Genomic DNA, 17,856 nt, shown 5'->3' on the forward strand with positions numbered 1-17,856 from the left:
TTCTAAGACCTTAAATCATTTTTCTCTGTGGACTGACAATATACCTGCTGTTCAACATAACTAATCATACCCTTGTAGATCCATTCCTCACTCTGCTTAACCTAAGTTTATCTACAGATTCTGTACTTCAAGTTGGCACATCATTGCAGTGTCGCCACTCCACAAGAGAGACCCTAGCACTGATCCCAGGGTTTATAGGCACATCATCCTGATAATCCTATCTGCAAAGCAACAGAATATATTATAACTGAGATTATAAACTACAATGCCAAATATCTCATTAAACATTGCCCACAACAGTTTGGTTTTGTCAGGGAAAGATCCTGTCAAATGAATTTACGTAACTTCTTTGAGAGAGTTATACAGGCTGTCAAAAGTGGTCATACAGTTCACATGGCATATCTTGACCTGGTCAAAGAGTTTGACACCATACTTCATGCTGACCATTTCAGATAAGCATAAAACGTTAAAAATAGATCCCATGTGGTTTGATGTGTTCCAAACTGGTCAGGAGATAAAACCCACCCAGTGCAAGTGTCAGGTGCCTCTTCTGAAAGAATGAATGTAAGCAGTAGTGTCCTGCAGGGCTTAGCGTTGGGACCCCTGTTTTTTGTCATTTACTTTTTTGATCTCAGTACTGGAAACCAAGATCTCTAGACTGGAAGCTAAGATCTATAGATAAGTCCGCAGATGACTGCCAACAGGGAGCAATTATCAAGTCCTCCTCTGATACTTTAACTCTTCAGCAAGAACTTAACTGATTCACTGAAAATGGGCTCAAATTAAATGCGAGCACGTACAGCATAGTCACATTTGGTTAGCAACCCTGCTGCTCAGCAAACAGCATAGATGATTTCATATTTTAAAATGAAAACATTGTTAGGAACCTTGGGACTATGAACCTATGAATGTGACTTGATAATTACCTTCTTTTTGATCATCATGTGACACCTGTAGTCAGAAAATTCATTTGTTTAATGCAGGTAATTGCAAAGGGAATATCATCTATATCTAAAGATGCCATTTTATTCTTATATTCAGCACTAACTAGGCCAGTTATTGAGTCCAATGCCCCCTTTGGGAGGTACCTCACTAAACATAACATAGAAGTAGGAAAGACCCCAGAACTTCATAGCAAAGATGTTCACAGGGTTACAAACTCTAAGCTACTAAGAAAGAGTGGAGGCACTGTCCCTTTATTCATATCATATAGATACTCTTGAGGGGAGATCTGTGCATTGCTGTCAATGCAGCTGGAGACCCTTTTGTCCTGGATTCCTTGTATCTCCACAAGTCATAACAGAATCTGGGACCTAAATCTTCACCGTCAGCTAAATAAAATAGATTCATCATGCAATATTTCCCCACCTCTAGAACAAACTGCCACTGCAGATTGAGCAGTGTGATAGGTACCCTGTCAACATTCAGTCAGGACCTAAGTGACTGGAAGTGTACTCACACATTCTGTCCCAGCTTGACAGACCTAGCACCTGTAGATTGTAGACTCATAGATTAGTACTAAGATAACTGCCCTTGTGGACCATTTTAAGCCTAGCTAATTACCCGATGTGAGAATCAAACCCTGTACCTTGTGTTTGTAAGGTAAACACCCTAACCATCATGCCAACTTTCCACCCCTTTTTAAGGGCTTATGGCCTAAGGTGGATACTTATAAGGTGTAAATAGCCATGAGATTCAGTTGCCTTGAAATTCCTATGAATCCAGTGCTGAACACCACCACAGAGGAGAACAGACTGAGTACAGGTGCAGACAGTTGTGACGACTTACATGTCTAGTGAAGGCAAATGTGATAGTACACATACCACATATACAGACTCAACAGCATCCACTCACACACTCTGTTTTGGTGGGCTTCACTGGTACATACTGTACAGTAAGGTGTGGTAGAGGAACATCTGCAACCAGGTACAAGAAACTGCTCCACAGCAGTGACCTGTTGAGGTGAACTGTGTTTCTAAGTGGGTCAGGAATTGCACTATCTGTGTTTACTGTGCATTGTTAGGTGAGAGATCTGTATTGTAGCTACAGCAGATGTCAGTGGTCAGTAACTTACTATGAGTATAACTTCATATTTACAGACATAAATAGCTGTGAAAGAATAAAAAAGGCATGGAGAAGTTCTCAGGCAGAGAATAACATTCTGCTATACATCCCCATTTAACACAGCTGAGGGATCCGCATATCACTTACACCGATCCTGTTGACTTAGCCAACTTGCTAGCAAATAGATTCAGTGCAAACTTCACTCCCCTCTCTCCAACATTCCTGATACTTGTCCCACAACTCACATTTCCGTAGATCAAGTGCTAAAGGCCCTATCCAAGGCAAAGAACACAGCTTCCATGGGACCTGATAGTATCCCAGGATGTATTTTCCACCATCTCCAGCAATAACTGGCTTTGCCATTGAGCACCCTATTCAACCACAGCCTAAGTACAGGTTTCATTCCAGCAGAGTAGAGAACTGCCATTGTCATCCCCTTTAACAAAGGTGGTGCCACTACTGACCCTGGAAACTATTGCACATTAGCTTAACAAATCTGTTCTGTAAAGCCATGTAACATATTATTATGGATCTCATAAACAAGGACATATGCAGCCTCCAAGCACTTGACCCCACCCAGTTCCAATTTTGTCAAGGGCAGATCTTCCCTGTTGAACCTGGTTGTCTTCTTTGAGACTGTCACCAAGGCCCTGGATGAGGGAAAGTCAGTGCATACAGCTTACCTTGACTTAGCCAAGATATTTGACACTATCACCCACTCGGACATCATCACAAAGCTAACACAACTTGGCATAAATCCATATCTCATCAGGTGGGTGGTCAACTGGCTCACCGACCGGACCCTGAAAGTTAAAATAGGTGCCTCCACCTCCGATAGCAGACCTGGCACTAGTGGAGTTCCCCAGGGATGAGTCCTGGGACTTCTACTGTTTGGCATCTACTTCTCAGAGGTCCAGGCAAAGACAAAAGGGCTGTGGCTGACCAAGTTTGTGGATGACTGTATGTTGGGTGCTGTCATTGACTACCCAAATGATGTTAACATACTGCAAGAGGGGCTCACAGCAGCTAATGATTGGTACCAAAGTCATGGCCATAAGCTGAATGCAAAAAAATGTATCATCGTACCATTCAGCAAAACCATGGCCCCTACTGATACCACATCAATGGCAACCCCCTAAGCACACAACCTGCAGTGAGAGACCTGGACACTCAAGTTGATAACAACCTCATATTGAACCATCATGTAGCGGCAGTGCTCAGAAAAGCCTTTTACTTGGTTCATCTCATAAGTAAAGGAATTGCATCCAGATAAAAGGAGGTTATTACCTTTCTGTGCTTCTCCCTCATTAGACCAATAATTGAGTATAATGCCCCATTTGGTATGTACCTCTCCAAATATCTGCACCACCTGGAAAGGCCACTGAAATACCCCACAAAGAGAATCCAAGACCTCCAACACCTGTCCTGTGCGGACAGTCTCAAATCACTATCACTCCATTCGGTATCATATAGATTGCTCAGGGGTGATAAGTGTCTCGCCAAAAAGGCAATCTGGGACCCTGCCCTACTAGAGATGCTCCATCTCATGCATTACCTGCTCAAAAGGCCTGAATCTAATATGCAACATCAACAAAACCTGCTGGAGAGACAGGTTTGTCTCCCAGAGGCTGCCCCATCTCTGGAATAGACTTCCCAAGCATGTCAAACAGAGAACCTCGCTGACCCTCTTCAAGTGCAACCTTGATGAGTGGATGGGAAACCACAAATTTGTCCCTGGGGTTCTACCTGTGTCCTTTATTGATAGGGGTGACAAGTGCTGACTGAAGTTTCTTTTTGGGGATAAACTGGCTAGGTTTGTAAGGGGCCCAGGGCCATTAGCCTAGTAACCTCCTATGATTCTTTAACTAGCATGACAGATTGGTTCTCCATGAAAATATATATGACGGGATGTTGTTGCTAATGAAAATTTAGTTGTTAGTCACAATAAGCCATTAAAACATGTTCACTGTAGGGTGACCGTCATGACCCATCAGGTCCACACCAAGACAAATAACCTTGCTTGGGACAGGATAGCCACAGGATGGGTTGTACCAGCAAAGATATCACTGATGTGCATGGAGGTGCTCCTGGCATTTCTGACCTTAGTGACTGACTACTGCCTTTTACTAGGTTGAGGACTTGATACTGGCAAAACACAAATTTCACCCACCATCATTGGTGTCAGTGCATGGTGTCCCAGATGGGTACACACTTGCGGGTTCCTATTACGTGATCGAACACTAGAAATAGTGAACACTCATTTGTCGAACCCAAATGCATGAAACTACAGAATATTGAAGGAACGGATCAGTGATTTTTTTCCCAGGGAAAAAAATTTGCTGGGCCATTCTCCGGACTTTGCTATTTTCTTCACTGTGGTGTGATCTCGGACTTGGTATATTTAAGGTGGGAGGGTGTGGGGGTCAAAGCCCTCCACTTTATGTTGCCTGTAATTTTTTTTTTTGGATATCTGTCCTTTCGAAAATTTGTGGTTTTGTGCATTTTTTTGATAATATATAATTTGCTATGTCTAGCATTCAGTCATATAATATGAACCCCACCCTTGCATATATATTTTGGATAGTCCAACATGCCAGAGTCAGAGCTAGTCACATAGCAAATGTCATCATACCATCCATCTTGGTGGGTCAGGACTTCAACTGCTATGTATGTTTGGACAAAATACAAGGGCATATACTTTTTGAAATACCATTCTAGTTTATAGTTGTAACATAAGTGAAATCTGGGATTGTGAAAAAGCAGCAGTGATATGGTATGGTCTACAAGAGCTTGACAATGATGGCAGCCACAGCATGGAGCAGTCCAATGCCACAATGCCACTCTCAGGCAAGGGTACCGTGGCAGGCATATTACTGCCTCCTTCATTGCCTATACAACTCACCCCTCATCACGGGTGACTGTGCCTTTATTTATGCATGTATATTTATGCTTTTTTATTTAAGTTTGTTTATGTAGGTACTACAGTTGACAGTGCATTTATGTATGCGTGTATATTTATGTGTTTATTTAAGTTTGTTTACTTTGATAGTGCACTTATTTCAGTGTACTGATTTCAGGCACAGAGCAGGTAACTGCAACCACAAAAAAACAAAAATACCAAAATAAGGAAAAATAAGCAAACAATTTAGCAGACAACAACTTTGAAACATCTTCAGCTAGAAAAGAGAACAATGAAATACAGAGAATTTTAATTGTAGCTACAAATAAGAAATAAATCTAGTAGGTTTTTCTTTCAGCTTTATTTATTTTATTTAACATTTGTTTACAAGAAAAGTCCGACTGGGACAGAGCCCATTTTCAGTGGGGGACCAGGGAGAAATGCTCCAGATGCCATGTATTTAGAATGAGGGAGTAAACTGGATCACCCAGAGGAAACTCACATGAATGCAGGGAGGACATGCAGACTCCGCACAGAAGGCACCCCAGCCAAGAATAAAACTGGAAAACAACTTGCTGTGAGGCAGTAATGCAAGCCACTGCACCACTGTTTCACCCAACTTATAAAGACTAAGGAATTAGACTGTATATACATAGTTGCAACAAAAATAAAAGTCAATGGGATTGATAATCCTCAGCAGAGGAGAAGATGTTAACAGACGGTGTATTAGGGGTTAAGAGTGATTAGGCTATGTAGATGGCCTGAAATAATTTACATAAGTGTTGGCCAAGAAGATGTTTTGAACTGTGGTCAAATTTTGAAGTAAGAAGAGAAGTATTTTTGATGGAAAGGAAGAGTTATGTAATGTTTAGGGTTTAAAATTAAACGTTTATGATTTGTGCTTGTAGCTTTGTTTTAGGTGACTGTAGAGTATGCCCGTATGGGAATGAGTTTTTATGTTATACATGGTGGGCTTTGTTTCAAGGAGTGAGTATATTTATATATCAATGGGTCTAAAAGTAAAGGAGCCAAGTAGGACTCATATCTGCATTAATGGTAACCAGTTGGATTTTTTGAGAGTGAGGCAGGGTGCTTGGGGGGGGGGGGTAAAAAAAACTGGCATATTATATGTATGATAATGTGTAGCATGGCCATGTTCTTGCAGGAGACAACAGCTAAGACAGAAAAATCCATATTCAAGTTGGACTAAAAGCATTCACTTCACATTTGGTGCAATACCTGTTCTTGGGTGGTAGGAGGAAAAACCCCAGTTCCAAAGTAGTACAGAGTTAATTTTATTTGTTCTTCTATGAAGAGTTGAGTATTTTGCCTACCACTATAAGACAGAGTTGGCTGCCACAGCAATCCAGGGGTCTTCCTTCTCCACTTCACCTCAGGCAACAGTGGGTGTTTGTGGCTCCATAAGTGTATTTACAGCAGTAGGGCCCAACATACTGGTGGATGGTAATTCCTTCTTTTCTGCACATCACCTGAACTAAGTGCGCCCATTGCTGTTACACAATGTCTGTGCAGGCAGTGAAACAGACACAGGCTGATGTCAACATGGCCATTGCAGAGCTGGTCATTGTAATATGTAGTGTGATGACATCAGGAGAGCTTTGTCTAAGTAGGTAGCATTTGTCACAAGTGCAAGATGCCTCTTTTTATCACACATCATGACCATCATATTTCTCATGGTCAATGTTCCTCTACTCCAGTGTACACATAATTCCTGTATGGTGTAGTATCAATCTCTAAACAGGTTATAAGTCTGTGATTACGTGAAAGTCTCAGCTGAGCTTGTTTACATTTGATGATTCTTTCTCCTGATTTCAAGAAGTCTTATCCCACAAACGTTGTTAATAATGGAATACAGTTCTTGTGATTTAATATATTACATCACAAGGGAAAGCATATTGTGGTGTTGCTTTCATCCCATGGTGCTGGAATTGCAGTTGCAGTATTCCAGCTATAGACTCAAACAAATGTATATAAAGATTCTGTAAACTGTAACAACAGCACTACACATTGTATACTACTAATGTGCCAGATTTCCATACCACAATGAATTATGTATTTCAGTTGTGATGCAAATTAATGGGCAACACTCAAAAATGAGTAATAAGTTTGAAACCGTTCTATTTTATTGGGAATTGCCCTAAACATTCCTGTATACTAGCATAACCCCAGAGATTGGCAAAGCATCCTGCCATTCCAATATGTAATGTATATCATTTCAATGTGTTTATATGTTTGGCTTTGTTGGCAGTCTTTGTACCATCAGGAATATGACACAGAGCTAATATGTCATATGTACTGTTGTTGAATATTACAGTGCTTATCTAAGCTCCCATTGGATGATTTAGATTTGATCGAAATAGTAATATAAGGAATACTTGCAAAAGAAAAAAATAGCTAAAGGCTAGAACCCATATAAACAGTTCAGGCCTAGAAATTGTTTATACAATAGTTAATATCAGTCATATTAGATTAGAAGCCTATATTATACTATGTTTAACCTGTACAAATCACTGGATTCAACTTTAGGTTGTAAAAATCCTCAACATTTCACTTTTTATAGATGGTTAAATTACCTATACATTGACTTATAAGACCCTCAATAACAACTAAATATGCTGAAATACTAATTGTGTTATTCAGATCAGTTCAGATGACATACTATGAAATCAAAACAGGGATGAAAATATTAGATAATACACAGAGAAATGCAGGATGTTTCTTCTCCCCATCCTTAGCTATACCCTCTGTAATAAACACAGATCATGATACTGTTTCTTTTGAACAGAAAATAAAATCAAATTCTGAATAAATCAAACTCACTTCTTTGATTTTTAATATGGACTAAATTCATAAGAGTTTTGAAATATTTGTTTTAGTGTTTAAACAAGCCTATATATTTACATAAGGCATATTATTACTAGTGAGCACAACTGCTTTCCAAGCACTAAATTGGGTTAAGATGAAACTGAAATGTAGAACACTGTGTGAGATTATATTTGTGTGGTAAACATGTTTTCCAAAATGTTTTATGCTTAGGGGTTACTAATTTCTGCTGTTATCTGTGCAACAATTTGTACTATTGGTGTGTTTTTTCTATTTGATGTGTATATGCATTATTTTATAACTATGTAAAGCATTGCTAAAAAAACTTCACTCAGACAAGTAACAGACAAGTTGACTGTCATACACTAATCGCATGATAATAAAGGTAAAATGCATAACAATGGACAAATGGACAGCACATTTTACTGCACACATCTGTAAAGGCATCAGCATTCTTGTATAGTCAGTACAAACATGCAAACATTCACACACATAAAAATAGTAACTGCAGATATTATGCCGGTATCTCTTTTGTTTTATAATAAAGACATTGGGTTTGTATTTGCTTGCATATGCTAATGTTCACACTTAGTAATGGCATTCATTTTTAAATTCTAGCTTGTGACCAGCTTGCACTGGGTGTTGTTGCAATATTTGGACCATCACACAGTTCATCATCCAACATTGTTCAGTCAATTTGTAATGCACTTGAAGTCCCCCATGTCCAAGTCCGATGGAAACATCATCCTATGGACAACAAAGACTCCTACTATGCCAGCTTCTACCCAGACTACTCCTCACTAAGCCATGCCATCTTAGATCTTGTTCACTTTTTAAAATGGAAGACAGCCACTGTTGTTTACGATGACAATACAGGCAAGTGAAATTCTTAATTTTATTTTCATTTTTTCTTTTTTTCTGATTGAGGTATCTTCATTGCCTCTGTGACAGAGCTGCCTTGATAAACTAAATGATAATTTTTATATTTTGCACCCCCCTTCCTATATACAATAACTTTAATTTTACTTTACAAACAAGTACAGGCATATTATTGTCTTAGAATGCTTAAAAGCTGTCATTAAAATGCTTTGTAATACCAGAGTGATTATTTACTATGAAATGAAAAATTACCTTCAATTATTGTGGTATAGTAGGATAAAGTTCAAACAGCAGTTTTTACAGGATGAGATAGTGGAGATTAAATGTTAGTAACCAGTGCTGGCTTGCACATCTTGGGGATAGGAAATGGTAATCTGGTCGGTTGCTCACCATTAGCCAGCGGAGACATGCTGGTGATGAAGGAGCAGTCAGAACCAGGGATATGAGTATTATGCTACAAAGATAATGATGGTATCTCTGACTGCATCTTTGTGTTAGAATACGCATGCACAGGTAAGGCATTGCCAAGTCTTGACAGTAATGTGAGCATTCATGCCAACAAACAGGACAGCATTTAGGATCTAAACAGAAAATACCACCACAGCTTTCATCTGCCAGGGATTGCACTTCAAAGGAGAGAAGGTTTTGTGTATTCCTCCAAATCGGGAATAATTAGGCACCACTTTGTTAGCTTTGGTCAGGAAGGGTGAGACCAGACCCTCAGACTACTGAGCGGAGTATGACTATGGGCTGCAGGTACAAACTCCAACATGCATGTTTGGATGATGGTCGCCTTTTGACAGCTCTTGTTCAGTGCAGGAAGGACTCTCTACACTAACAATGAATGAGCTCAAGACCTGTTGTGGAAGTTGATGTCATGGAGAGGAAAAAGCAATTACTGTATCAAATATTTGGCAAGTTATAGTCTTAAAAAAAGTTTCATTGCCAGATAATATCTGTTATTGGTTTCAACAGGCAAAACATAAAAAAGCAAGAAAATTAAAATTAACGATACATGAATATTCACCATAGCAGAGCATATAACTTCATCTTTTTCTCAACAGAAATTATGATTTCCCTCTTACAAGTATCTATTGGCCAGTGCAGCTGTCGTTTCCTAGACTGTAGTTTTTGATGGAACTAAACGGTAGAAATATGTGCCCAGATTTCTAGAAATAAGGATCTCCCAACAAGTAAGATTTACATTTGGCCATGATATCATACATATTGCTAACGATACCCCATATCTGTGTAGCAAAAAATATTAAGTAACTGATTTAGATAGGCTGTGTCCATAGACCAATACATTTGCATGTGGATGGGAAAAATATCACTTTTAAGACAGAAGGTGCTGTCCAGCTGAGCAGTGATATTTTAAGAATCAAACTAGGCTTGCACATTATGCAAGGCTGTGCAAGGCAGTACTTGCATATTACATAATTGTTAAAAAATACCACCCATTAATCAGGCTTCCTAAAGATCTTGGTCCTAGAAATATGCATCACATGTATTATTCTGGTTCTTAGAAAAAAAATAAGAATCTCTCTTTAAGAATCTTGGCATCATTAAATGAAGAAAGATAAAAGAATAGTTATGTTTAAAGCAGTGCCAGACATAACTGTGGGCATAAGGAAGGATAGTTATGTTTAAGGCAGTGCCAGACATAACTGTGGGCATAAGGAAGGAATGTCAAGCAATGTCATGCAGTCCTCATTGAAAACTGTGTATGTGTTAATGTATGCAGAGAGCTAAAACTCAACTGTCAAACCGGATTTCTGTATATTTAAACATTGCTTCTAAGCAAGTCAGGCAAGAAAACATTTATTTGTGTAATGTAAGAATTATTTTAAATACTGCTTCTGCACAAGCTAGGCCAGTATACACATTTGTGCAGTATGAGAATTATTTTAAATATTGCTTCTGTGCAAGTTAGGCCTGAAAATATATTTGTGTTCTGTGAGGCATGATGCTGCAACTGTGTATTGCAGGTTTAGACAAGAAAACACAGTTCTGCTTTGTCCATTATAATGGAACATTGCTTGACTAGGAGAAGAGTTAGAAACATGAGATAGTCTATTATTGTATTTTGACCTTGCTTGCAGGAGCTGCCTTAGGTCAACTGGTGCCCTAGGCAAAAAAGGCTCTATGGCGCTCTCCCCACATCACCCGGTGCCCCCATCCTGGTCTACCTACACCAGATAAATACTGGAAAAGCGCCCCTGCTACAACAGTGCCCTAGGCAGCCGCCTAGTTGGCCTATGCCTAAGGCTTGTGTTACAATTGTTTGTGCAAGAGGAAATTACTGCATGTAATATGATGGGAAACCTGCTCAGTGTTTGAGAAAATTCTGAAATGTAACTGTCTGAGCTGTCAATAAATGATGGTAGCATGATTTTGCCAGCTTAAGAATATGAATTATGGGTAGAAGAATATTTCAAAAGGCTTCATAGCATACAGAGCAATTTCTGATCCAGCTTTAATGGAAATGCTGCACATTTGCAAGTAAATGGCACACGGGTCACTTGCTCAAAGGACCTTAACCTGGTTTGTGACATCGACAGAACTTGCTGGAGAGACAGATTTGTCTCACAGAGGTTGCCACACCTTTGGAACAAGCTTCCTATTCATGTTAAACAAAGGCCCTCATTGCCCCATTTCAGTGTAATTTGGACAATTGGATAGGTAACCAGAAATTCACCCTGGGGGTTTCACCTGTGTCCCTCTTGGACAAGGGCAATAGATGCTGATTTTAGTGCCTGCTTGAACCCGACACCCTTGGGAACATGGGTTGAACTTGGCTAGGCTTGTAAGGACCACGGGGCCATTAGCCCAGTAACCTCCTATGATGCTATGATTCTATAAGGAATTCTTCTTTGGAGTGTTGAAATATTTTATGAGAAATGTTCCCAGAGGCCAATGTAACAAAAATATATCATTTGAATGACAGACAGAGAAGCCAAAATAATGGCTATGGATGAAATGACCAAATCCTGTATGTGAAACTGACTGAATCAAAAAGGTGGATGAAAATAGAAAGGGATTAAGAAGGATCAACCTGGAGAGGGGAAAGATTTATTTGTTCCTTGTTAAACTGCACATTTTGTGTGGCTAAGATTTTCTAGTGGTTAGTTTTCTAGTTTCTTGAATAATATGCTCCATCTCCACAGTAAGTAAATCTCTGTTCCGGACTATAATGTCAGACACCTATTGTCACATGAGGAATGTATATGGCAGGGAGATGGCCGTTATGACGCTACTGCCAAAAAAAATCCTTCCTTAAAGGCAGAGTTGTACTAGACTACATTCTCTCACATGAAGAACCAGGGCTCCCTTTGCTACTGTGGGATCACCAGAAACAAGCTTTTTCATTGCTTTCAACAACATTTGTTATCAGTGGAGTATAGAAAGATATAAAACAGTTTTTCTCTCCCAGATCTTGTCAGAACAATTTGGGCTCTTTTTCAAAAGGTGCTCACATTGTGTGCTTCTCTGATACACAAATAGATCATTGACTTGAACTTGACAGACTCACAGGAGCAGCCTTAAGTCAACTGGTGCCCTAGGCAAAAGGGCTCCACGGTGCCCTCACCACACCACCCAGAACCCTCATCCTGGTCTACCTACACCAAATAAATACTGGAAAGGCACCCCTGCTAGAGTGGCACCTTAGGTGGCTGCCTAGTTGGCCTATGCCTAAGGCCGGCTATACAGACTCATCTTAGCTAAGCAAAAACATTCAGCTTCAGTTGCCTCTCAACCTCTTCCATAATTACACGAAGCAGGCAGCCCAAAATGACAATCCCACCTCTTGGAAGATGCAAGCCCAGATCCCAGAAATCCTTAACCTTCTAGCATATGCATGAATAAGTTTACTGGTGTACCAAGTGACAGTCTCACATTCTGCATAACTCATAGTCTTAGTGATGATTTGATAGTTCTTAACTCCATGCTGATGGTCAAAATCCCATTCAAACAAACACAAGTCATTGATGACTTGCAGATTCCACAAAGAAGGCAGCCCAGGCAAGAACTGAACCAGAGAACTTCTTGCTGTGACATGACAGAGCTACCTGATATGCCACTGAGCCACCCAATTAAAAAATCTGAAATATAATAAGGAAAGATATTGAAAACAGAATCTGTAGTAAGTATTTTTGTACGTATGGTCAGTTGCTCGGTAGTAGACTGTTCATGTCACAGTTGCACAAGTATAACACCTTCAGTCTGTAGTTGCTTGTGTGTTGTTCACGCTGATTAGGAGAAATGTGTTGGTAATCAAAATGCATTTTACCTTTATATTCTGTGAGGATGCAGCCCCTTAGAGAAAGACTGGGACATGTTTATTTTCTCTGTTTGTTTTCTCTCCAAGGTCCATTGACCTCAGCTTGAGAACAATAAAGTAAAGGGGTGTGAGAAGAAAAAGTCCCTTGTATGGGGGGGGGGGCACAAAATGTCATTTTATGCTTGTTGCTGCTGTACATTTTCTCAAGAGTTATATAATGATTATTACCTGTGTCTAGCAGATATGTGTACTCAATTTGTGAGATGCAATTCCCTTTTGCTGGGAAGCGAGCTACTTCAAACAATCATAGTTTTCTTGAGAGCAAGACCCTCCCACTCAATCCCAAACACTAGATTGTGCCACTTCATTGACTAATTCTAAAAAATCCAGGGGTCATTTAACTTCAGTAGAGTGGAAATTCCCACGCCTTGCTGGGACCTACAGTTTCAGGATCTGAACATTTGTGAGAACTACTAATATCCGTGATTTTGCAGAAAGACCCTGATTTTACCTCATATTTTTACTGCAGCTTTTGTATTTTTTTCCTAGTAAATCACAGAGGATTGCAATCAGACAAAAATACAGTGTATTAGAGTTTTGTATTCCTTATCATTCAGAAATGTACAAGTCAATGCCAGCCACCACTGCACATCATCAAAAAACAAAAAACTGACATCACTTTGTTGTTATACACAACATGCACACACACACACACACACACACACACACACACACACACACACACACACACACACACACACACACACACACACAACATATTGCTGTTACATACATGTGCACACACACAGACACACATATCACACATATACAGGCACACTCACTCACATACACACAACACACAAACCCACACAGACAAAGGCATACTCACTCATGTTTACACACACACACACACACACACACACACACACACGCACACACACGCACACACACACACACACACACACACAGACACACACACACACACACACACACACACACACACACACACACACACACACACACACCATTTTGCTGTTACATACACATGTGCACACACCCAGACACACATATACAGGCACACTCACTCACATACACACAACACACAAACCCACAAAGGCAAAGGCATACTCACTCATGTTTATACACACACACACACACACTCACACACACACACACACACACACACACACACACACACACACACACACACACACACACACACACACACACACAAAGGCTTACTCACTCATGTTTACACACACACACACACAGACACGCAGACACACACACACACACACACACACACACACACGCACACACCATTTTGCTGTTACATACACATGTGCACACACCCAGACACACATATACAGTCACACTCACTCACATACACACAACACACAAACCCACACAGACAAAGGCATACTCACTCATGTTTACACACAGCACACACACACACACACACACACACACACACACACACACACACACAATTACATACTCACTCATGTTTACACGCACACACACACACACACACACACAATTACTTGCACAAAGCACACATACCTGTATGTACTTCATTTCTTTTGAGGAGTGTTACGGAGAACTGATTGTTGTGAAATGGCACTGGCAAACATGGTGCCATTGTGACTTTCTGCTTCTGATCCTGTACTAGGAAAACATAAGTTCATAAGTATTTGCTAGTCTAATAACCACAATGGCCTTTTTAAGCCTAGCCATGCATACCAAGTCTCTGACAAGTTCTGGCACTCTTGATAAGTATAAGCACGTCCTTGGAAGTTGATATATTTACAAGCAGGGGCCTGGGAGATGAACCATTTGCAGGCTGCATGTGTCCATTAGAAACAGTGCCAAACCAGGGATGAATTCCTTTTCCCCATCCAATTATACAAGTTACACTTGAATTGGGTTATGGAGGAATTCTGTTTCACATGAACGGGCAGCCTGTTCCAGAGAAGACGTAGTCTCTGTGATGCATTCCTGTCTCTCCAGCAGATCCTACTGATATCACATGCAAGGTTTAAGCCCTTAGAATGGGTAATTCCAGTGCTGATTGTTTTGTGAATATGGAGGAGCTCCATCAGAGTGGGTCTGTCAATGCCTTGTATACTAGGCATAGATCTTCCCTCAACAGCCTGTAGGAGGCAGAAAACGGTGACAGAGCCTTGATGTGGTTTGTACTGGACATGTTACTTACACCATTTATTCTTTTAAGTAGGAGCCTCTGTGGAAGTTCTAATTGTTATACCCTGTTAGATGCCTTCCTAAGGAGGCATTGTCCTCAATAATAGGTCTGATGAATGCTGAATACAGTGGAATAACAACTTCCTTGGATCTAGATGCCATACCTTTGTTTATAAGTTTTAGAACATAGAATGATTTCCTCACTACTGTAGACACATGATGGTCAAAGGCTAGATTAATGTCTATGTGTGTCCCCAAGTTCCTGTCTACTGGGTCACCTCTTAGGGGTGTGTTGTCAATATGATAGTTACCAGGGTGAATGACTTCCTGAAGGATGCTATCATGCATTTCTTGGCATTTAGTTTTAGTTCATTGCTCTGGCACCAGTTGTTTGTCTGTGTTGGCTCTTCCAAGAGAACACTTATGTTAGTGGATTATTCAGTGACAGCTCCTAATTTGCAATCATCTGCAAATCTAGTCAGCCAGGGACCATTGACATTGGTTTTGACTTCAGAGAAATAAATGCCAAAAAGGAGCAGTCCCAGGACCTATCCCTGAAGGACTCTGCTTCTGACTGGCTTTTCTGTAGAAGTAAACTCCACAAGTCTAACTTCCTGGTTCCTGTCTGTGAGTCAGCTGGCTATCCCACTGGGTTAAATAAGGGTCTGTACCTAACCTCTATCTAAAGCTTGTCAACAATGCATGAGTGGGGTATTGTGTCACATGCCTTGGCCAGGTGAAGGTAGGCAGTGTGAACCAGTTTGGCTTCATCTATTGTTTTGGTGACCTTCTCAAAGAAGTCCACCAGGCTGAGTAGGCATGACGTGCCCTTGATGAAACCAAATTGGGTTGGGTCCAGTGCCTGAAGGTTTCCTATGCTATTACTCACCATTTCTATAATAATTCTTTCCATGGCTTTGCATATGAGACTAGTGAGACTTATGGGTCTGTAGTTTCTGGGGCCTGTAGATGGCCTTCCTTTATGTAGACGGATGACTGTTGCTGTTGTCCATTCATGAGACACAAAGCTTGTTCTGAGGCTGCAGTTAAATAGCAATTATAGAGGGCCTGATAGACCATGTTTCATACCATTTAGAAGGCATCCTGAGAAACTGTGTGGGCCCATTGATGCAGTTTTGTTGGCCTTATAGACAGCTTTAAGGACCTGTTCCCTAGGAATAGCAGGGAGAATTATATTTAATGGTATTTCTTAAGGGAAGCTTGATAGAGAGAGGGGTAAAGTTGGAGTTGAATTTGTCAGCCAGTAGGTTTGCTATATTCTCTGCCTCAGTATAGATGGCTCCAATTACAATGAGCTTTGCACACAATTGTGTATTGCCTTTGAGGCTGCACACATAGCTAAAGAATGTCTTATGGTTGTTCTTGGTCTTGGAGGACAACTTTACCTCAAATGTGGCTTTGGTAAACTTTATTTGTCCTCTGAGTTGTTTGGTTAGTTTGAGAATGCTTTTATCCTGCTGTTATGATTCCATCAGGGTGGCTTTTTTTGAGTTAGTTCTGTACTCCTTCATGGTGGGTACAGCTGCCTCTCTACAGCTGTGAACATGCTTGTATAGGGTTTCTATGAACAATTCTGTGTAGGCAGCAGTGCTAGTTGGACGCTAGCCTTAGAGTAGCTCCTGAATAATCTACGGTTAGGTGGGGTTCCAGGTTTTACTTTTACTTCAACAGAGACCATTTCTGGTCTGACCTTACCAGAGAAGACATGATGGTGTGCAGAACTCTTCCATATTAGTTTGGACCAGATCCACTATGGTTGCACCCCTTGTTGGTGTATCGACAATCTGGTCCAGGGAGTCTGAGTTTACAAAATCCAGGAATCTCTATGCCTGTACATTTGGTGTCATATGTGACTCCCAGTTAATAATTGGGTAATTCAAGTCACCCATGAATATGGTATTAGTTTGGATGGTGAGTGTTTCCAATAAGTTTTAATACATTGTATGGGTTTCCTGGGTCATAGGCAGGTACCTATAGCTTGCAAGGAAGTGGTATGGAATTTTCCTGTGGTGATTTGAACATGGAGAAGCTCAAGTACATTGTCCTGTTTTCTTTGAGGTACCTTTATGTTTGATGTAAATCAAGACACCTCTACCTTTAGTCACAGTCTGTGTAGTAGTTGGTATAAATGTGTGAAAGACATTATAACCTTACACAGTTGGTGTGCTTTTCATGGCTTTAAATCATTTCTCAGTGACCACACAGATATAAGCTTTCTCTGTGATGAAGAGAACTTCTAACAAGTTCAGTTTTTTATGTTTAGACTCTTAGCATAAAGCAGTAACACTTTTTGTTTTTCTTGGTTTTGATTTACTATGTCAGAAGCACTTTAAGTTTGGCATTGTTGTTATTCTCCATTCACGAGGCACAAAGCCTGTTTGGAATCTAAAGTTAAATAGCAATTCCAGAAGGCCTGATAGGTTATAGTTCATGCTACTTAGAAAGAATCCTGGATGTTGCCTGGGCACAGTGGTGCAGTGTTCTTGCCCTTAGAGAGAGCATTATGGACATGTTCCCTAGTGAGAGCAGGAGTTGTTCTGTTAGGTGGTATTTCTTGAGAGAAGGTTGAGTGGAAGAGAGGTGTACAGTTGAAGCTGAATTTACCAGACTGTAGTTTTTTTTATATCTTCTGATTCAGTATAGGTGGATCCATTTACAATGAGTA

General features: G+C 40.3%; 1 protein-coding gene across 1 annotated transcript in view; it reads left to right on the forward strand.

The window, feature by feature from the left end:
* The window catches only part of GRIK3 (glutamate ionotropic receptor kainate type subunit 3), a 2,817,598-nt gene that overhangs the window by 900,867 nt on the left and 1,898,875 nt on the right, over nucleotides 1–17,856 (forward strand). Inside the window, exon 3 of the mRNA XM_044083835.1 lies at nucleotides 8,426–8,683. Within this exon, the coding sequence (XP_043939770.1) occupies nucleotides 8,426–8,683 (258 nt within the window). The remainder of the gene's footprint in view (nucleotides 1–8,425; nucleotides 8,684–17,856) is intronic.

This window comes from Protopterus annectens, chromosome 1.part1, assembly GCF_019279795.1.
Source record: "Protopterus annectens isolate FY-2018-M chromosome 1.part1, PAN1.0, whole genome shotgun sequence".
NCBI classification, from domain to species: domain Eukaryota; kingdom Metazoa; phylum Chordata; order Ceratodontiformes; family Protopteridae; genus Protopterus; species Protopterus annectens.